Source organism: Amblyraja radiata, chromosome 17 (genome assembly GCF_010909765.2).
Source record: "Amblyraja radiata isolate CabotCenter1 chromosome 17, sAmbRad1.1.pri, whole genome shotgun sequence".
Classification (NCBI taxonomy): Eukaryota; Metazoa; Chordata; class Chondrichthyes; order Rajiformes; family Rajidae; genus Amblyraja; species Amblyraja radiata.
In genome coordinates this window covers 3,509,417-3,530,850 of record NC_045972.1, presented here as the reverse complement: position 1 = coordinate 3,530,850, position 21,434 = coordinate 3,509,417, and the positions used below count along the sequence as shown (strand labels likewise).

Sequence of the window (21,434 nt, the reverse complement as noted above, 5' to 3'; positions counted from 1 at the left end):
ATGATTATCAAGAATAACCGCAGGATTGTGATCAGCTAGACAAGTGTGCTGTGGAATGACTAATCAAGATAGGTGTGAGAATTTGCATTTTGGGAAGTCAAACTAAAGCAGAACCTTTACAATAAATGGGGGATCTTTCTGAAAACACATTGGCTGTTAAAAATATCAGTAAGTTAAAACATATAATTTTTAAATTGCTGATATTGGAAATCTGATATAAAAACAAAGAGATACTGGAAACTTCAGCTGGTCAGGTTGAAAGCAGAAACAGAGTCCAAGATCGTTCCTCAAAGCCTTCACAAAGTGATCTCCAATCTGCCTTTAGTTTCTTTCATGTAGAGGAAGCTGACATTTCATTTCTGTCAATGGGAAGAAGGAGTCTGAAAACTGTAACGTCCAAGTTCAGGAACAGCATCTTCCCGACAACCATCAGGATATTGAACACTACGAACTCCAACTGAACTCTGGACTACAAACTGCCGGGTTGCACTAGGGAGCTTTGGGCTGTGCTGTGAATTGCACTATATTGAGTATTTTTATTAAACTTTTTATTTATTTTGTTTATGATATTATCTATCGTATACTGTGTTTACAAACCAGTTATGCTGCTGCTGCTGCTGTGAGTAAGAATTTCATTGTTCTGTTTCAGGACATTATTTATCAGGATACATTAAAACTCTGATCTTGTTAGTGTGTATATGTGTGTGTATATGTGTGTGCATATGTGTGTATATGTGTATGTATATGTGTGTGTATATATCTCTGTGTGTGTGTATGTGTGTGTATATGTATGTGTATATGTGTGTGTATATGTGTGTGTGTATGTGTGTGTGTGTGTGTGTATGTGTGTGTATTTCATAACAAGAGGATTTTATTCATAACAAGAGGATTTCGGTATAGGAGTAAAGAGGTTCTTCTGCAGTTGTATACGGCTCTGGTGAGACCACACCTGGATAATTGTGTACAGTTTTGGTCCTAACCTGAGGAAGGACATCCTTGTGATTGTGGCACTACAGCTAGGTTCACGAGATTGATCCCTGGGATGGCGGGACTGTCATATAAGGAAAGATGGAAAAGACTAGGCTTGTATTCACTGGAGTTTAGAAGGATGAGGGGATATCTTATAGAAACATATAAAATTATAAAAGGACTGGACAAGCTAGATGCAGGAAAAATGTTCCCAATGTTGGGCAAGTCCAGAACCAGGGGCCACAGTCTTAGAATAAAGGGGAAGCCATTTAAGACTGAGGTGAGAAAAAACTTTTTCACCCAGAGAGTTGTGAATTTGTGGAATTTCCTGCCACAGAGGGCAGTGGTGGCCAAGTCACTGGATGGATTTAAGAGAGAGTTGATTAGAGCTCTAGGGACTAGTGGAATCAAGGGATATGGGGAGAAGGCAGGCACGGATTGTTGATTGGAGATGATCTGCCATGATCACAATGAATGGCGGTGCTGGCTCGAAGGGCCGAATGGCTCCTCCTGCACCTATTTTCTATGTTATTATGTATGCGTGTGTATATGTGTGTGTATATGTGTGTGTATATGTGTGTGTGTATGTGTGGTTGTCTTTACATCTAACACTACGCCGTAACAATGACATTTTTACATATTCCGGTTGACATTTTTCCCGTCGAGGTCGGGAGCACCTTATCTGAACATTTTATGCTTTATTTCTCGACATTCTACACTCATTACTGATTAATTCAAAAGACTTTTAAATTAAAACCAACAGCTTCAACTGATGACATCACAATGGCTCAGCTTGCAGAGACCAGCCTGAATGGAGATTTCATCCTATATTTGACACATTTTAAAAGCTTTAAAAATGCCAACTTTCACAGGATTTTTACATATTCTGATTCACATTTTTTCCCCCCTCGAGGCAGAGATCACATTCACTGAACATTTTATGCTTTATTTCTCGACATTACTGATTAATTACCTTGAATTTCAAAGCGACCAGCTTCAACTGATGACGTCACAATGGCTCAGCTGGCAGGGGAGGGCGAATTGCTATAGCAACACGCAGGGCAAGTGCAATTGGAATTTTTTTAAAGATCACCGCTGAGGAAAGCAAGGGGAGTGCTGGAATCTTGCATTCGGGAATGGCTTGAGTTGGAGGACCACGCCTCCCATGGGGGCTACAGGTAGCGGACGGGTGCGTTGGGGGAGCAGACCCAATGGGTCTGCACTTGGTCTAGTATGACAATAAAACACTCTTGACATTCTGTCCGAAGAAAGGTATCAACCCTAAACGTCACCTATTTCCTTCTCTCCACAGATGCTGCCTCACCCGCTGAATTTCTCCAGCATTTTTTGTCTACCTTGACATTATTGAGGCCACATTGTGAACAATGAGTGTAGTACATAACACTGGAAATGCAAGTGAATTGCTGCTTCACATATCTAGATCTTGGAATGGTGGAAAGGAAAAAGGTGAAAGTTGCATCTCCTACAGTTTTATAGGAAAGCAGCAAATAACATCCGTGCCCGCGGGTGTTGAAAGAGCAGACCAGGGAGCCACAAAGGGAATGATCTCTTTGAAATGCTGAAAGGAAGGAGGGGGAGAACGTGGACAAACCTTGTCAGAAATTGCCGCCAGAAATTGCAGCGAATTGTGGACGCAGCTCAAACCATCGCACAAACCAACCTCCCTTCCATTGACTCAATTTATACCTCACGCTGCCTCGGCAAGGCCAGCAGCATAATCAAAGACAAGTCGCACCCTGGCCACTCCCTCTTCTCCCCTCTCCCATCTGGCAAGTGGTATAGAAGTGTGAAAACACACACCTCTAGATTCCAGGATAGTTTCATCCCAGCTGTTATCAGGCTACTGAACCATCCCACCACAAATACAGAGCAGTCCTGAACACTACCTACCTCACTACTATCTACCATCAGACTATCTTTGATCACTCTGTACTGGCTTCACCTTGCTCTCAACGTTATTCCCTTATGTATCTACACACTGTAAATGGCGCGATTGTAATCATGTATTGTCTTTTCACTGACTGGATACCACACAACAAAAGCTTTTCACTGTACCTCGTGACAATAAACTGAACTAAACTGCGATGCTAGATATCGCAAAGGCATGGTCTACATTGGAGAAACCAAACGTAATGTGGTTGATTGTTTTGTGGAGCCATATGAAAGGATTTGAAGCAGAAAATCCTTCACCCAGAGCAGGTTGTAATCTGAAACGTAGTTCCTGAGGGAGTGATTGATGCAAGTACTTTTATGGCATTTAAAGAGATTTTAAATTAGCATTTGAGATGATAAGGCAAAAAGCTCTAAAAGCAGGAAAAATGAATTTATATATACAGTAGGTACTTGATGACAGATAAATGCAGTGGACCAAGGGGCAGTTTCCAAACTCTGATTTTGATACCACAAATAATTTAACCACAAGCAATATTAGAATAGTTCCTGAAGGAAAAGATTGGCTGAAATCCTTCTGATGAAGCTATTGACATCCCTATAGCTCAGAACCAACTATCAATAAGATGTCTACTGGGATAGAATACATGTGGGGACTTTGGTAAATATAATTAAAGTTGTGTGATTAATTTGCCCTTATCCTCAATTCATCCATTGGCAATTAAAACTGACATGTGGAACCTCCCATATACATCCTTCAAGAAGACACATTTTGATAATATTTAGTTTCTCAACCGGATGACTATCGAGCTGTATATCATTGAGATTCATTACTTCTCATCGTCATATAGTCTTAGAGCATGGACACAGGCCCTTCGGCCCCACTCGCCTGTACTGGCCAATATGCTCCTTTGTAGGTAGTCCCATTTACCCACATTTGGTCCTTATCTCTCTAATCCTATCCTATCATTGTGTATTTTAAATCTTGTTATTGTACCTGCCTCAACTACCTCCTCTGGCAGCTCATTCCATATACCCAACACCCTTTGTGTGGAAAAGTTGCTCCTCAGGTTCCTATTAAATCTTTTCCCTTTCATCATAAACCTTTTTCCTTTGGTTCTTCATTCCCCTACCCTGAGTAAAATACTTTGTGTATTTACCCTATCAATTCCCCTTATGAGTTTATAAACCTTTATAAGATCACCCCTGAGCTTCCTGCGTTGCAAGGAATAAATTGCTAGCTTAACCAATCACTCCCTATAGTCCAGGCCCTTGAGTCTTGGCAACATGCTTGTAAATCTCTCCGCACTCTTTGCAGCTGTATCAGGGTGACCAAAACTGAACATAGTACTCCAGGATAGCCACAAAAAGCTGGAGTAACTTAATGCCATGCATTTTAATGCCATGCAAGTGTATGAAATAAGATCAAAGATTGATTCCCTGCATTCGATCTACTTGACTCTGACAGGCCCAACACTCTCTTCCTATCAAATACCTGTACTGACTCTCTTCAATCTAAAGAGGAAGGTAAATGCTTCAGACTCTAATAGGCAGTAATAACGTTTGACAACTTATGTGGATGGTGAAAATTCAGTCATGAATGGATCTGTCACTGAGGAATTAATTCATTGTTTTTGTTTGAACAGTCCAAGGAAAATACGAGTGGCATTATCATTTAATTATTAAATTTAGTTTAGTTTAGTATAGTTTAGAGATAAAATGCAGACCACCGAGTCCACGCAGACCAGTGATCCACACACATTAACACAAGACGACACACACTCTGGACAATTTACACTTATAATGAGTATATAAACCCAAGCCACTTAACCTACATAACTGTATGTCTTTGGAGTGTGGGAGGAAACCGAAAATCTCGGCGAAAACCCATGCAGTCACTGGGAGAACGTAGAAACTCCGTACAGACAGCACCCGTAGTCGGGATCGAACCCGGGTCTCCGTCACTGCAAGCACTGTAACGCAGCAACGCTACCACTGTGCCACCGTGCCGCCCCAAATGTGTTTATTTATATGCCAGCTGGTCTTACTGAATGTACAGGAATACAACTACACAGCAACTTCATGTATATTTTCATCCGGAAATGTTTACAGTGTCATGCCATGTGTAATGACATTTGAATCCTATTTTAAAGAATCTATTCAGATTTTTTGTCTCCCTGTCTGCATGTGTTCTCATAATTTTTATACCATTAGAAAAATAAATAAATTATTGTGTATCCAACTGAAAGTTAAATTTTTCTTCATATCCATCATGATCTCATATCGAAACATAAAAATCACAACATTATCATAGAGTGACATAGCATGGAAACAGTCCCTTCGGCCCAACTTGCCCATCATTGGGAAAAATTGCCTTATATCGTGGTAATACTAAGGAGTTACAGAACAGTGTTTGATGAAGAAAAAATATGTTCTATTTTGAGATGTTGAAATATACATAAAGGTTTCAAAAACATCAGCATGACGATTTTCATGTTTTTTTAAATCGTCAGATAGATATCAAAAGTTAACTGACTGCCATATGATGCTGTGAAGTCAGTGTTATATTACAATGGTAAGGCAACATATATTGAGACATTTCAGGAGTATTCATCAGTCTGAAGAACACTCTCGACCCGAAATGTCATTCCTTCCCTCCAGAGATGCTGATGTCCAGCATTTTGTGTCTATCTTCAGTATAAACCAGCATCTGCAGTTCCTTTCTACACAAAATATCTAAACTTGACTCAATGCAGATTACAGTAGATAATCTGCAAATCACCAACCTGCTTAACAAAAATGTAAATAGGCCTTGGATTTGATTTCTAGCATTAGGATTCTGCCATTACTACCCAGACAGTAAATATTATTTCTATAAAACACAAATAAACTCTGAATAAAAAGATGTAATGCCACCATAGAACCAAGTTAATTGTTGTTCCATTAAATCAAATTTTTAAAAACTCAAACTGGCATTTGACGTTTCATTGGAAAATTCCCCAACATAGTTCTGTCTGTGCTGTTTGAGTGATCATTAATAGCCAGACAATGAGAATAAAAATCTACCTTGCTTGTTGTTTAGTCATTGACAGTGGTACAATGTACTTCTGCATCTTTAGTTCAGGAAAAGTCAAGCAAAGGTGCAGTGTGGCAGATTAGACCAGAATACCCACCTTCACAACCATATATCCTCTGGAAACCTCCACTAAAGCTCACATGTGAAACTTTTCTATTGGCCAACATAACAAAATATAACCAATTGCTGATTAAAGCCTACCACAAAAAGTAGACAAACCATTGTAAAGTGAAGGAAGCAAATTAGTCATATTCATGGTCAAACTGCTGGGAAACAGGCTCTTTGGCCCAACATGTCCATGCCGACCATCAATGCTAGTCCCATTTGCCCGTGCTTGACCAATAACCCTAATACATTTCCTATCCATGTGGACACAAAATGCTGGAGTAACTCAGTGGGACAGGCAGCATCTCTGTAGAGACGGAATAGGTGACGTTTCAGGTCGAGACCCTTCTTGTTGGACAGGCTAGATGCAGGAAGATTGTTCCCGATGTTAGGGAAGTCCAGTTTAAGGATAAGGGGGAAATCTTTTAGGACCGAGATGAGGAAAACATTTTTCACACATAGAGTGGTGAATCTCTGGAATTCTCTGCCACAGAAGGTAGTTGAGGCCAGTTCGTTGGCTATATTTAAGAGGGAGTTAGATGTGGCCCTTGTGGCTAAAGGGATCAGGGGGTATGGAGAGAAGGCAGGTACAGGATACTGAGTTGGATGATCAGCCATGATCATATTGAATGGTGGTGCAGGCTCGAAGGGCCGAATGGCCTACTCCTGCACCTATTTTCTATGTTTCTATGTTTCAGGCTGATGTCAGGGCAGGGGGCGGGACAAAGATAGAATGTAGTCGGAGACAGTACTAGTGGGAGAACAGGGAAGGGGGAGGGGATGAAGAGAGAAAGCAAGGGCTATCTAAAATTAGAGAAGTCAATGTTCATACCGCTGGGGTGTAAGCTGCCCAAGCGAAATATGAGGTGCTGTTCCTTCAATTTGTGCTGGGCCTCACTGTGACAGTGGAGGAGGCCCAGGACAGAAAGGTCAGATTGGGAATGGGAAGGGGAGTTGAAGTTCTGAGCCTCTCCTATCCATGTATCTGTACAGCTGTCTTTTCAATATAATCTGCCTCAACTACCTCCACTGACAGTTTGTTCCATATACCCAAGACATCTGAGCGAACAAGTTGCTCCTCAGGTTTATATTGAATCTTGACTTTACCTTACTAAATGTCTTCTTGTTTTTGATTCCTCTACCCTGGATAATAGACTGTGCGTTCAACATGTCTATTCCCCTCATGATTTTATACACCTCTATAAGATCACCCCTCAGCCTCTTGCGCTCCAAGGAATAAACACTTAAGGGCCTGTCCCACCAGCATGCGATTGCATGCGTCTAGCGTGACCAAACGGTAGCGGAGTTCACGCTGAGTTCACGCTAAGTTTGCGGTAAGTACGCGCTAAGTACGCGCAAAGTTCGCGCGTGACGTAATTTACGTCAAACTCACCAATCAGCTGGGCAGGAGGTGGGCCGACTGAATTTGGACGTCGCACGGCATCGGGCGGTGACGTCATCGCGCAACGGCACACTGGGTGGTGACGTCATCGCACAACGCCACGCGCTAGGCGTACGCCGTCAAGACGCTGCGTACGCCCGTCGAGACGTTGCGTACGGCCTAGATGCGGCTGCGGGCCGACAGGTCGTTGACGCGCGGAATTTTCGAACAGTGCAAGATTTTTGGAACCCCGCGTGATGTCGGGACAAGCCCCTCACAACTCCATATGCCTCAGCCAGTCGAAGTGGGACTGGCCCCGCGAGGCCGTACGCCTCAAGCGACCATGTTTGGTCACGCTAGACACATGCAATCGCATGCCGGTGGGACAGGCCCTTAAATAAAAGCCTTCCTGGGCCACCACTTTCACGGAACTAAGTGGCTGCACTCCTAGATCCTTCTGCTCTACCACACTCCCCTGGGCCCTGCCATTCACTGTGAATGTCCTGCCTTGGTTTGACTTCCTAAAATGTAACACGTTGCATCTATCCTCATTAGCCACCATCAGCCATTCCTCAGCCCACTTGCCCAGTTAATCAAAAGCCTGCTGTAATTTTTGATAGCCAATATCTACGAACCACCCACTTTAGTGTGTTCTTCAAACATACTAATCATGCCTTGTACATTCTCATGCAAATGGTTGATGTGAACCACACATAGCAACAGGGCCCTGTACCTAACCAACGCATTCATTACAGGCCTCCAATCCAAAAAACACCCTCTGTTTCCCACCATGAAGCCAATTCTGTACATTTTGTTTGATCTCTTGAACCCTATGTGATCTAATCTTCCAGAGAAGCCTACCATGTGGAATCTTACCAAAGGCCTTGCTGAGGTCCATATAGACAATGTTAACCATCTTGCCCTCTTCCACCTCTTTGGTTATCTTTTCAAAACACTCGATCAAATTTGTAAAACACGATCTCCCACATATAAAACCATGCTGATTATCCCTAATCAGCCCCTGTCTATCCAAATGCAAATATATCTTATCCTTCAGAATCCTGTCCTGTGGGACTTATCTCCAGGCCCCCAAACAGTAGCCTGGACATAGGGTGCAAGTTGAATCAGGAGTTAAAATTGGCATGTAGCGAAGGGAATGCTGTGGTTGTTATGGGAGATTTCAACATGCAGGTAGACTGGGAAAATCAGTTTGGTACTGGACCCCAAGAAAGTGCCTTTGAGTGTCTTAGTGATGGATTCTTAGAGCAGCTTGTATTGGAGCCTACAAGGGAGAAGGAAATTCAGGATTTAGTGTTTAGTAATGAACCAAATTTGATAAAGGAACTTGAGGTTAATGAGCCATTAGGAGGTAGTGACCATAATATGGTCAAGTTTAATCTACAATTTTAGAGGGAGAAGGGTGGATCGGAGGTGTCACTGTTACAGTTGAAGTACAACGGGATCTGGGGGTCCTTGTTCATCAGTCTATGAAAGTAAGCATGCAGGTACAGCAGGCAGTGAAGAAAGCAAATGGCATGTTGGCCTTTATAACAAGAGTAGTCAAGTATAGGAGCAAAGAGGTCCTTCTGCAGTTGCACAGTGCCCTAGTGAGATCACACCTGGGGTATTGTGTGCAGTTTTGGTTCCCTAATTTGAAGAAGGACATTCTTGCTATTGAGGGAGTACAGCGTAGGTTTACAAGGTTAATTCCCGGGATGGCGGGACTGTCATATGCTGAGAGAATGGAGCGGCTGGGCATTGTACACTCTGGAGTTTAGAAGGATGAGAGGATATCTTATTGAAACATATAAGATTGTTGAGGGTTTGGACACGCTAGAGGCAGGAAACATGTTCCCGATGTTGGGGGAGTCTAGAACCAGGGGCCACACTTTAAGAATAAGGGGTAAGCCATTTAGAACAGAGATGAGGAAACACTTTTTCTCACAGAGAGTTGTGAGTGTGAAATTCTCTGCCTCAGAGGGCGGTGGAGGCCGGTTCTCTGGATACTTTCAAGAGAGAGCTAGATAACGGAGTCAGGGGATATGGGGAGAATGCAGGAACGGGGTACTGATTAGGGATGATCAGCCATGATCACATTGAATGGTGATGCTGACTCGAAGGGCTGAATGGCCTACTCCTGCACCTATTGTCTATTGACTTACCTACCACAGATGTTACTGTCATTGTTCTATAGTTGCCAGGCTTTTCCTTGCAGCCCTTCTTAAACAGAGGCACAACATTAGCCACCCTCCAGTAACCTGGCACCTCACTCGTGGCTACTATATCTCAACCAGGGCTTCCCCAATATCTTCTCCAGCTTTCCACAGTGTCCCTGGATACATATTTAGTTCAGTTTAGAGAGACAGAGCGGAAACAGGCCCTTTGGCCCACTGAGTCTGCACCGACCAGCAATCTCTGCACACCAACACAATCCTACACAGATTAGGGACAAATTTATATTTACACCAAGCCGATTAACCTTGACCTTGTACGTCTTTGGAATGTGGAAGGAAGCTGAAGATCTCGGAGATAACCCACGCAGGTCACGGGGGAGAACGTACAAACTCCGTACAGACAGCACCCATGGGCAGGATCAAACCTGGGTCTCCAGCGCTGTAAGGCTGTAGCTCTACCACAGGCCAGCGAGATTTATTTACTTTCATATGCCCTAGGGCATCCAGTACCTCCTTGAACGTAATGTAGGCAGTCTTCAAGATTTCTCCATTAACTGTTCTAAGTTCCCTAGCCTCCGTGGTTTTCTCCACGGTAAAAACTGAGGAGAAATACTCATTACGGACCTAGCCTCGTCTGTGGCTCCACATGTAGATGACTGCTTAGTTACTGAGGGACACCATTCTCTCTCAAGTTACCCTCTTTCCAGTAATCTATGTGTAAAATCTCTGGATTCACCATATTTGAACAATTCAAAATATTTATTTGTCAATTCTTACAAATACTATGACATTACATTGATTTAATGGTAGACAAAAGCCATTCTAAACTAGGTATAATGCACATTATTTCAAAAATTCTTTCAAAATGATGCATTTTGTTTTTACAGTTTGAGATTTCATCTACTTTTGATTCTGAAACCAAAATTTCCAAACAGTGAACGATAACTATTAAAACCTCCCAAATATTTTTAAAACCCAGCACTGCTACTTCCTTTGTTCATATAATCATGGAAATTTCAGGTTACCCCTCACCTAGGGATCTTATAGTCACAGATGAAGTCATGGAATTGTACAGTACAGAAATAGGCCTGATGTCTCATCACGTTTACGTTGACCTTTTTACCCATATACACTAATCTCATTGCCTGCTCTGGGTTCTTCTGTGCCTGGCCACTCCCTCTTCTCCCCTCTCCCATCGGGCAAAAGGTATAGAAGTGTGAAAACGCACACGTCCACATTCGGGGACAGTTTCTTCCCAGCCGTTATCAGGTAACTGGATCAGCCTACCACAACCAGAGAACAGTCCTGAACTATTATCTACCTCATTGGTGACAGTCAGGCATCCCTTGATTGGACATTACTGGCTTTACTGTGCACTAAACGTTATTCCCTTATCTATACTCTGTAAATAGCTCGATTGTAATCATGTATTGCCTTTCTGCTGACTGGATAGCACGCAACAAAAGCTTTTCACTATACCTCAGTACACGTGACAATAAACTAAACTGAAATAAACTAAACTGCCTGAAAAAGGGTCTCGACCCGAAACGTCACTCATTCCTTCTCTCCAGAGATGCTGCCTGTCCCGCTGAGATACTCCAGCATTTTGTGTCTATCTTCAATTTAAACCAGCATCTGCAGTTACTTCTTACACATAAACTATTTAAGTTCCTTTCTAAATGGGTCTGAAATGTAGAAATTGAGTCAGGCTTTAACACTTCCTCTGACGACAAATGCCAGATATCGACTACTTTAAATTTATGATTCCCTTTAAAACTCCTTCCTCTCATATTGCCCTTTACCCTTTTGTGTTTGATAACCTTACTCTTGGAAAAAGATTCTGATCATTTTATAAGGTAACCCGCAGCTTTCTCCACTCAATTGATCAGCTGCAAAGTGTACAATAATGCACGTGTACCCGGCATAGCTGAATTACCTGTTTTTGCCTTTTTTTGTCAGTACATTCTTTGTTGTACATGGCTATATCTAATATTTCTACAACAAACAGAATAATACAACTATCCTAATCATGGTCTGAAGAACATATTAATATTGTCCATGGTACACCCTGAACATTCATATCGCAAACATCATAAGAATATCAGAAACAACATCATGCCAACCCTCAAGCATGTTCCAATATTCAATTACATCCTGGTGATTTTTTTTTTCCTTAACACCATTTTATTTGCCTTATCTCCATATCCTTTGATTCCTCTAATATTCAGAAATCTATCAAGCTCAATTTTGAAAATCAATGATGGAGCATTCACAACATTCTAGGGTAGAAATTTTCAAAGATTGTCCACCCTCTGATTAAAGAAGCGGAACTAGTATCATGGTTATTGTGTACTAGATGGGCTGAAGGGCCTATTTCCATGTTGTATCTTTCAATCCATTCTCATTTCAATGAAATGCCTCTTATTGTGAGACTATGATTTCCATTTTCTGGATATCAAACAAGGGGAATATCCTGCATCTACTGGGATTGATACGATTTCAATTACATTATCATTTTTCTTCTAAACTATAATGAATAGAGGCATCGCCTCCTCAATCTCTTCTCACATGGCAGGTCAGCTGTGCCAGGAAATATTCTGATTAATTCGATGCATTCCATCAGTGGCAAGTCCGCCTGGCTTTTGGCAAGGAGGCCATGATAAGACACCACATGTGGCCTCAACACACCACATAATCATTGTAAGATATTTTTCATCTTGTGTTCAAAGCTAATTAAAATTTGCCTTCCTAATTGCCTGCTTCACCTGCAATTTACCTTTCAGTGATTAATGTAAAATGACATTCCGGACCAGTTAACCATTAATATTTCCCATTCATTCACTATTTTAAAAAATACTCGGCATCTCTTTTTTTCTTCACTGAAGTGGATAACCTTACAGTGTTCCACATTGTACTCAGTCAGCCATATTTTGCCTATTCACTCATCTCGTGTCCATTCCTTTTAAGACTCTTTGCATCCATATGACTTATTCCTACTTAGTTTCATGTCATCAGCAATCTTAGAAAATGATTGACAAGGATTGAAAATAGTTGGGGTCAAGCTCCAAATGCTGCATCACCCCACCAGTCAACGGTTCCCTGTTCTTGTCTCAAATAGTGGAGCCACGTTTGCTACTCCACAATCTGCACAAATTATTTCAGGAACATTTGAATTTTGAAGTTGACAACTGCAGCGTGACCACCACCTTCAAAACCCAGTGATTTATATCAACAGCTCTCTGGAAAGTAAGAGATTTTGGGGTCATTAACTTTCTGTGTAGTTTCTTTTCCTAATACTAATTTATTTTTACGTGCTAGATTGAAGAGGAAGGACTCCAACTGGGCTGCAAAATGACCAGCAAGAGGGGTCAAACGGAGGGGAGCGCACCTAGGATGCCAGGTGTTGCTGTTAAGCCCTCTGGAGGTGTCGTGGGCCTATCAACGAAACATCAAGGAAGGAGAGTGCCCACCTGATGACCCCAATGAAGTTTATACCCCTACCCCCACTCAAGATAGTAAGAAGGTGCCAATCATAGTCGGGATTGTCATATCAAGTCCTGTAAGCTCAACTGTACTAGATTTTTGTTGCTCTATTAAGTCTTGGAGGTTTTTAACCTCTTCTTCCAAGATAGACACAAAGTATTTGTTCAAACTCATAAATCATCCTCATTGTAACCATAACAATATTTGGTGAAGACCGACAGAAACTCAGTCTGCTGCTATATTTTAATTTCAGTCACACACCATATGTTAGCCTGCTACCCAGTCTCAGAGCAAATAGACCTTTGTCTCATTTTTGATTTCTAACCTTATTTACATTATTGTACATCATTCTTAATGTCCATCATCCATTGCTGAGGGGTGATCCATTGCTGAGGTGTTTAAAGTCATGAGGTAAATTAATAGGGTGAATGCACAGACTCTTTTGCACAGGCTAGGGGAATCAAAAACAAGAGGATTTATGTTTAAGGTGTGAGGGACAAGAGAGAGACAAGAACTTGAGGAGCAAAATTCTCACACAGAGGTTGGCAGGTTTTCTGGAACAAGCTGACAGAGACAATAATTGAGGTAGATACTGTAACAGCATTTAAAAACACATGGGTCGGTGCATGGACAGGAAAGGTTTAGAAGGATATGGGCCATATGCGGGCAACTGCGACTTGGATGCGGTGTCTTGGTCAGCATGGATGAGCTGGGCTGAAGAGCATGTTTCCATGCTGTATGACTCTATGACACTATCCTTGCGGTGTAGAGAGATGAACTGAACCCACTCTTCGGATTCAGACATCAAGGTCAAACTGCCAATGACATAGATTGTGTGGCTTGGCATGGGTTTGGGGTGGAAGATTGTAACCTTCACGTGGTCCGCCCTGTTTCGACGAATGAAATCAACCTGGCATGCACAATCAAATAAGATGAAATAGAGCAAGTTGTCCTACAATTTTAGGCTGTGCACGCCATACGCAAGAAGAAGAAGAAGGCTTGGGTTTGTAATTTGGAGGCCCAAGACAGCAGTAATCATCACCAAGAGAAATTCCTGCTCCTTCACAACCCATATTTTGCTTAGATTTGTCTGAGCTTGTGAGCTCCATCACCCAGGAAATTGCTTCAAGACTACACCATGTTAAGTCTGTACATGAGTCGCAATGTAAGGAGTTAAAGGTTACAAATAATCGGCCAATTTCCACCTTAACTACGACCTTAGATGTTAACATCAATATTTATTTTTACAAACTTTTAATTATGTTTGTGTTTAATGTTTCATGCTTAATAGATGTATCCCAATGCAATTGTTGCAGAAATGTCATCCTCCCGTGAAATAACGCTGAAAATTTATATTCAAAGTATTTACAAAAACCCGACATTTTTGTGAATTTAGAAAAATCCACCACTGCATGGTCGCTGTAAAAATCAATAGCAAATTGCTTTTAACATTTCTGTAATTTTTGCTGCATGGTTTTATTCGAGTCACAGAGTGATACAGTGCAGAACCACCCCAACTTGCCCACACCAGCCAACATGCCCAAGCTACACTAGGCCCACCTGCCCGCATTTGGTCCACATCCCTCCAAACCTGTCCTAAAGGGTGACATAGGATCAGAAGATGTAGAATCCTTGCGGGTAAAGCTAAGAAAATGCAAGGGTGGAAAGACCCTGATGAGGGATATTTACAGGCAACTGAATAGTAGCCAGGATATAGGGTACAAATTACATCAGGAGATACAATTGGCGTGTAAGAAAGGCAATGTTGTGGTGGTCATGGTGGATTTCAATATGCAGGTAAACTGAGAAAATCAGATTGATATTGGACCCGGAGAGAGGGAATTTGTAGAGTGCCTACAGATGGTTTATTTGAGCAACTTGTAGTTGAGCCTACCAGGGAAAAGGCAATCCTAGATTTGCTATTGTGTAATGAAACAGATTTGATTAGGAAGCTTAAGGTAAACAAACCCCCCAGAAGGTAGTGACCATAATATGAAAAAATTCAACCTGTAATTTGAGAGGGGCCACAGCAAGTTCACTGTTGTTGTGAAGTGTCTCTATGCTTGCACTTTCTTTAAATTTCATAGCAGTGGAAACTGATATTATGTGATTGCATATTTTTGTTCAGGACTTTAGATGATCAGTGTGTAGGATGTAAAACATTACTAAAAATAGATATCTTCCCGTCTTCATCATTTAAAAAGTGCCAGTAATCCCAGTATGGTGATTAATGGTATCATGATGACACAGCAAACTGGGTTTGTTTCTGAACATGGGTGCTGTCTATGTGGAGTTTGTACATGTCGGAAGGAACTGCAGATGACAGTTTAAACTGAAGATAGACACAAAAAGGTGGAGTAACTCAGCGGGACAGACAGCATCTCTGGAGAAAAGGAATAGGTGACATTTTGGTTTGAGTCTGAAGAAGGGTCTTGTCCCGAAACATCACCCATTCCTTTTCTCCAGAGTTGCTGTCTGACCCGCTGAGTTACACCGGTTTTTTGTGTCTATCCTCTAGAGTTTGCACATTCTCCCTGTGACTACTAGTTTGACTACTCTGATTTTTATCTCATACTCTGAAGATGCGCTAGTAGGCTGGTTGACTACTGTAAAATGTCACCAGTGTGGACGAATGGCAGAAAAATCATGGGAGTTGCTGGGCAATGTGAAACTGAGTAGGCTGCAGAGAAATAGGAAGGGTGATGGGACTGATGGAGTAACCTTGCTGGGAGCCAACATAGGCAGGCATGATGGGCTGAGTGGCCTTTTTATGAGTAGTTCGGTCATTTAAATCACACCATGAAAATATAACACACAACACTCCTACAATTGACAATAATGTGTCAGGTGTGAGTAGTTCCAGAGGAGGCAGAAAACAACTGCATTCATCTGTTGACATTCTCACTGCAGGCTCCGTGAACTCAACGCCAAAAACACGAGTTCAGGAAAACAAGCACAGCCATTTGACGGTGCTTTTTCACAGTTGCGTTTTAAGGAGACATATTTAAATGCCAGAATGAGTAGGAAGGACCTGCAGATGCTGGTTTACACCAAAGATAGATACGAAATGCTGGAGTAACTCAGCGGGACAGGCAGCATCTCTGGAGAGAAGGAATGGGCGACGTTTCGGGTCGAGACCCTTCTTGAGAAAGGGAAGGGTCTCGACCCGAACCTTTAAACGGCAGGGTGCTGTTTCCTTATACATTGCAATGCATGCCGCGGGAATGGGGAGAAAATATGTACATTCACCGACATTCTGGTGTCGTTCGGATTTGCTTTGTATTATATCAGCTTCCGCTCCCATCCTACTTTAGGTAATTTAAAAATGTTATGTCATGTAATTGGAGTAATCTAAACATATCGTTTCCGGTAGGTTAGAAATGAACAATATATCATGTTGAAGAGACTGTTACTATTAGCACCCTAGTATTTATTCTCGGTACTGCCCAAACATGCTTTAAATCAGTGGCATTATCTCCACAATCTGTGCTTTGTTAATCGATATTGTTTGTCGGATCCACCTCTTTAACGCGTTGCTGGCCACTTTTTATCTGCTCATTTTCTTTCCCTTCCGTGTTCCACATAGATATCTGGTCGCATTTTATTGAGGCCATCGCCATAGAATTGAAATCATGAATTCGCCTCATGCAGAGTTGAAGCAAGTCCTCTCTTGCTTCGCTGTGAAATCTGGCGCATCATGTTCTCCAGTTGCAGCTGAACACCGGCTCCACTAAATGTGAAAACCGCATTTTATTCCACAATGCGGAAAAGTTTTGTACGATGGCCAAGAGGACACAAACTAGTTTATTTCAATCATCTGAACCCTTCGATGCAATAATGATAAGATTTCTGCTAAGTCAGCAGATCTGGATATTAACTTGCAAGCGTTGCCTAGTCATCACAAGCCTATCATGATACCTTCGCAGTGTACGCGGCCTCCCATCTTATTTCATCCTATGAGCCGGTCGACATGTTGATTATTGATTTCCATTTCCATGGGTTTTATAAAGCTCTGCACATTTTAACTACAGAATGTTTGGCTTTTACGTTTCGTTAAAAAAAAATCACTTATTCACACCTGGCATCGCAGACAAAAATCAGATTGTCTATATTTGTGCACTATTGTCTATAGCCTTGTGGCTGGCATTGTATCGCTTGTTCTATTAACAAGAAACTATTCTGCATCTGATATATGTTATGTCTTTCTATCAAGCGTCTACTGTATTAAGCCACATGGAAGTTTTCTCTGGTTATCGCCATTACTTTTTTTTAGAAATAGGCTTTCAAACTAACAAAGATAAATGTGTTGGTGTATCCTTAGTTACACTTCTCCATCTATGGTATAGTTGGTGATCGTCGCTTCCAGTAGCTCATGAATGTATGTATTTTCTGTTACGGTTACCTATCTGCTGTGGCTTTCCTTATGGTTTGGACGTTGAATCAAGTTCCTCAGTTTCATAACTCATTGACATTCTGGTCAATGGAAACTCACTTTCTGATTTTAGAATTTTGGATTTATAATAGCAAAGCATTCGGAATTAATTACTAATTTACAGATTATAGAAAATATATTTTTTGTCCCTGGAATTCCCTTAAGATGAATGTGAGTGCAATTATTTACTCTGTGGCTGCCTTACCATTACTAGATGCCTCTCGCCCAGGCGCTTATTTCATTACAAATGTCACCGTTTGAATAAGCAGATTGAGGTTGACTTATCCTACCTCCATCTCTATAGGTCTCTGTTCCGTATCCATCTTGAAGCCCGTTGTTCCACGTTCCCTCATACTTGGCTCTGGTGCCAATGCTCTCCCGCGCCCCATATCGTCCTTTGAATCCATGGCACCATTCTCCTTTGTAGACCCATTTCCCTTTGCTTTCCACTCCGATGCCGTGTCTCTTCCCCTGTGCCCATGTTCCCTGGTAAGTATTGCCACTCGGCCAGGTGTATACTCCCACCACCTCGAAACCGTGGCTCCAAGAGCCCGCGTACTCTCCTTGCCCTTTTGGTCCGGTACAGATGCCATATCCATGGGCCTTGCCATCTTCCCAGCCCCCACAATACGACCCTCCATCATCAAAATCGAACCTGCCACCCCTGGACATGCATGAAATGAGGATTACAATTCAGAGCAAGAAGGCGTTTGGGCTATTCAATCGGATTTAAACAAAAACAATCAAAAAAGCACAAAAGGCGAGCAACGCCTTCAAATAACGTGATGGATCCACTAAAGATGAACCAACGGCTGGTTGCTAACAAAATCCAGTCATCTGGGATCCGACTGTCTGCGATAATTATTCACAAATGCTGGCATATTTGCAGGGAAATCTTGTAAAGAAGCGATGAGGTTCAGTTGGTTAGGATTACGCCTTTTGGCACAGCAATGCGTCTCTACACCTCAAGAGAAAAACAACAGACCTGATGTTTTTTTCCAATCTTGCACCATTGCTCTAATGCTGGAGGGAGGATGCTTGTGTTTTCTGAGCTGTCTGGAGTGGATGTTGCTGAACCAAGGGATCTGCGGAGATGCACACACTCTCTCCCGTCCTCGAGTCCTGGTGCTTCTGTTTATAAAACCCTGTTGGAAGGAACAGGGCTCCTCGCAAGCCTTCTCGATAAACTGGAGGCGCAGGAGCTTGCGTAACGTTCACACACACTTAGAGAATCCCACTGCTCGGATCTGTTACTGCTGCAGAGAGCAGGCTAATCTCTCAACACTCGCCCGTTTCAAAGCCACGCCGAGCCTGCTTCTGTGCATTCAGAAAATGATCAGCGCCAGCTAGCTGTGTCGGAAATGGAGCTCTGTCATCATTTACATCGGAAATTCGGTATTATACTTACATCTTGTATCAACGATGTATTTATATGTACACACACGCACACACATATACATAAACACACATATAGATAGATCGATAGATAGATCGATGGATACAACGCGAAGCTGGTATTCTGAAATGAGCGACCGAGCCCATCTTTACAATTAATATTGAGTATTGTTGTTGTCGAGTTGATCCATATTCTGTGATTCTAGAACTGTTCGCTCTCTGCCTTCGCATCAATTAGATGGGAGGGTCCAATAAACGGCAAGATGTTATTCAAGGAAACGCTGTCGATGCAAACATCAAATGATAACATTGTTGTTGAGGACATCAGGTAGCATTGCCGGGGTCGGTGCAATGATATTTCTGACCTTAGTTCTTTTAATGACTGGTTTACTCGTCGATTGCATAAACAAGCTTTGAATGGAGTGTGTGTGTGTGTGTGTGTGTATGTGGTGACTTGCACGTTGCAAAATGATGCATTAATCAATAAGGCCAAAGCAGCCTTGGAGGCAGAATAATATTATTCTAGTTGGCCAGCTTGTTTGGTAGTTACTTTACCTACACATAATAATAATTTTCGTCGGAAGCTTTTACCGGCTTTATTGGGGGAGGAGAGATGGAGAATAAAGTCATAAGAATGTGTTGATGCCTGTAACTCGCCGTCTAATTAGCCCTCTCGGCCAATTGCCAGCAGATCACACTGCTGCCTTCAAATAACGAACACTCCTCGCAAATGGCATACATACATACAACCGTGTGTATTTTAATCTCTTTTTCCACGTTTTACTGTCAATAATGTACAATTTGTCCCCTTTTCTGTGTATTTCTAAAGCCTGTTGTATTGGGTGTAATCTGTGCTGGCAATCATCCAAACTGATTGCTCGTCTGTTTTGTTAGAAACGGAGGTGGCGTGTAAGCAGGAGAGACACCATCTGGCCGCCCGTCTTCTTTGCAACTGGCGAAAAGTTCATTTTAAACAATTGTGGAACACAGTAAAACAAAAACAAAAAATGCTGACAATATCCAGCAAATCGTGCCGCATCTGTGGGGGGAAGGAACCAGCGTTTCAGGTCGAAAACCCACCCTCTGAATTGAAAAGGAGACAAAGAGACGTGGAAAGCTGCAGGCCTTGTCGCCATAGGGCAGACCATGGGGATAAACTGTAAACAAGGTCATCTGGTCAATACGGAATGAGAGCGACAACATTGATGAAATAATGCAGGAGATGTGAGACCAGGAGGAAATGTCCAGTATGTGTAGGAAGGAACTGCAGATGCTGGTTTACACGGAAGATAGACACAAAATGCTGGAGTAACTCAGCGGGACAGGCAGCATCTGTGGAGAGAAGGAATGGGTGATGTTTCAGGTCGAGACCCTTTTTCAGACTGAGAGTCAGAGGAGAGGGAAGGACAGAGATATGTAAGTGGAATATCCCTTTTGATGTCTTGTTTCCACACCTTACACTTTCTTATCTCTGTGTCTCCCTCTCCCCTGACTCTCAGTCTAAGGGTCACCCATTCCTTCTCTCCAGAGATGCTGCCTGTCCCGTTGAGTTACTCCGGCATTTTGTGTCTACCTTTGGAAATGTCCAGTATGTCAGGCTGCTGAGCAGTTCCTCCATTCCCAGAGATCATTCCCATTCCCAAGCTGATCCTACGTCACAGATGGATGACCGAAACAGACCAAGAAATCAAGCTGTAGAATTCAATATTGAGTCCAGAAGGCTGCAATTGAAAGTCACAAGGAAGATGAAATGCTGTTCTTGGAGGTTGCTTTGGGCTTTATTGTGATGTAGAATGAGGTCATAGAATGATAGGTCGGATGGGAGTAGGGATGAGAAATTAAAGATGCCACTGCAGACTGAACATAGGAATTCTGCAAAGTGATCGCCCAATCTGCATTTCTCCAAACTAGAGGAGCCCACATAGTTTACATAGCCCATGCAGTACACCAGATTGGAAGAGGTGCAAGTGGTTTGCTGCCATACCTGTAAAAAATGTTTTGGTCCCTGGAAAGGAAAGAAGTAAAAAGTCAACTGTTGTATTGCCTGCAGTTATAAGGAAAAGTGCCACGAGAAAAGGGTGATTGGTGGGAACGTAAAAGGGGATCAGGGAGTTTCATAGGGAATGGCCCTGCAAAATGTAAGATGTAACATTATTATTTATTTTATTATTATTATTATTATTATTATTATTATTATTATTATTATTATTATTATTATTATTATTATTATTATTATTATTATTATTATTATTATTAAATCGTTGAAAACATCAGCGACGCAGTGGGTCCTGGTTTCTGACGGGCACGGTGACAGGCACACCACACATCTCTGTCCTCCGTGCAGCTGGCAAGCTCCTCTTTTGTCTCTACACATGTGTCTTCCATCAACGTCTTCAGCATCATCTTGATTGCCCGTCCCGGGTCACGTCTTCCATGGGTGGGTTCCCACAGCACAACCTTGTTTGATGGTATTTCTGGGTGGCGGTGGCAGTGACCAGCGAGCCTCAT

At 42.2% G+C, this 21,434-nt stretch overlaps 1 protein-coding gene across 1 annotated transcript in view; it reads right to left on the bottom strand.

Moving 5' to 3' along the window:
* jph3 (junctophilin 3) overlaps positions 1–19,172 on the bottom strand; it is a 160,420-nt gene extending 141,248 nt beyond the window's left edge. Inside the window, exon 1 of the mRNA XM_033035637.1 lies at positions 17,822–19,172. Coding sequence (XP_032891528.1) covers positions 17,822–18,203 — 382 coding nt within the window. The 5' untranslated portion in view covers positions 18,204–19,172. The remainder of the gene's footprint in view (positions 1–17,821) is intronic.
* Between the last annotated feature and the right edge of the window lie 2,262 nt (positions 19,173–21,434).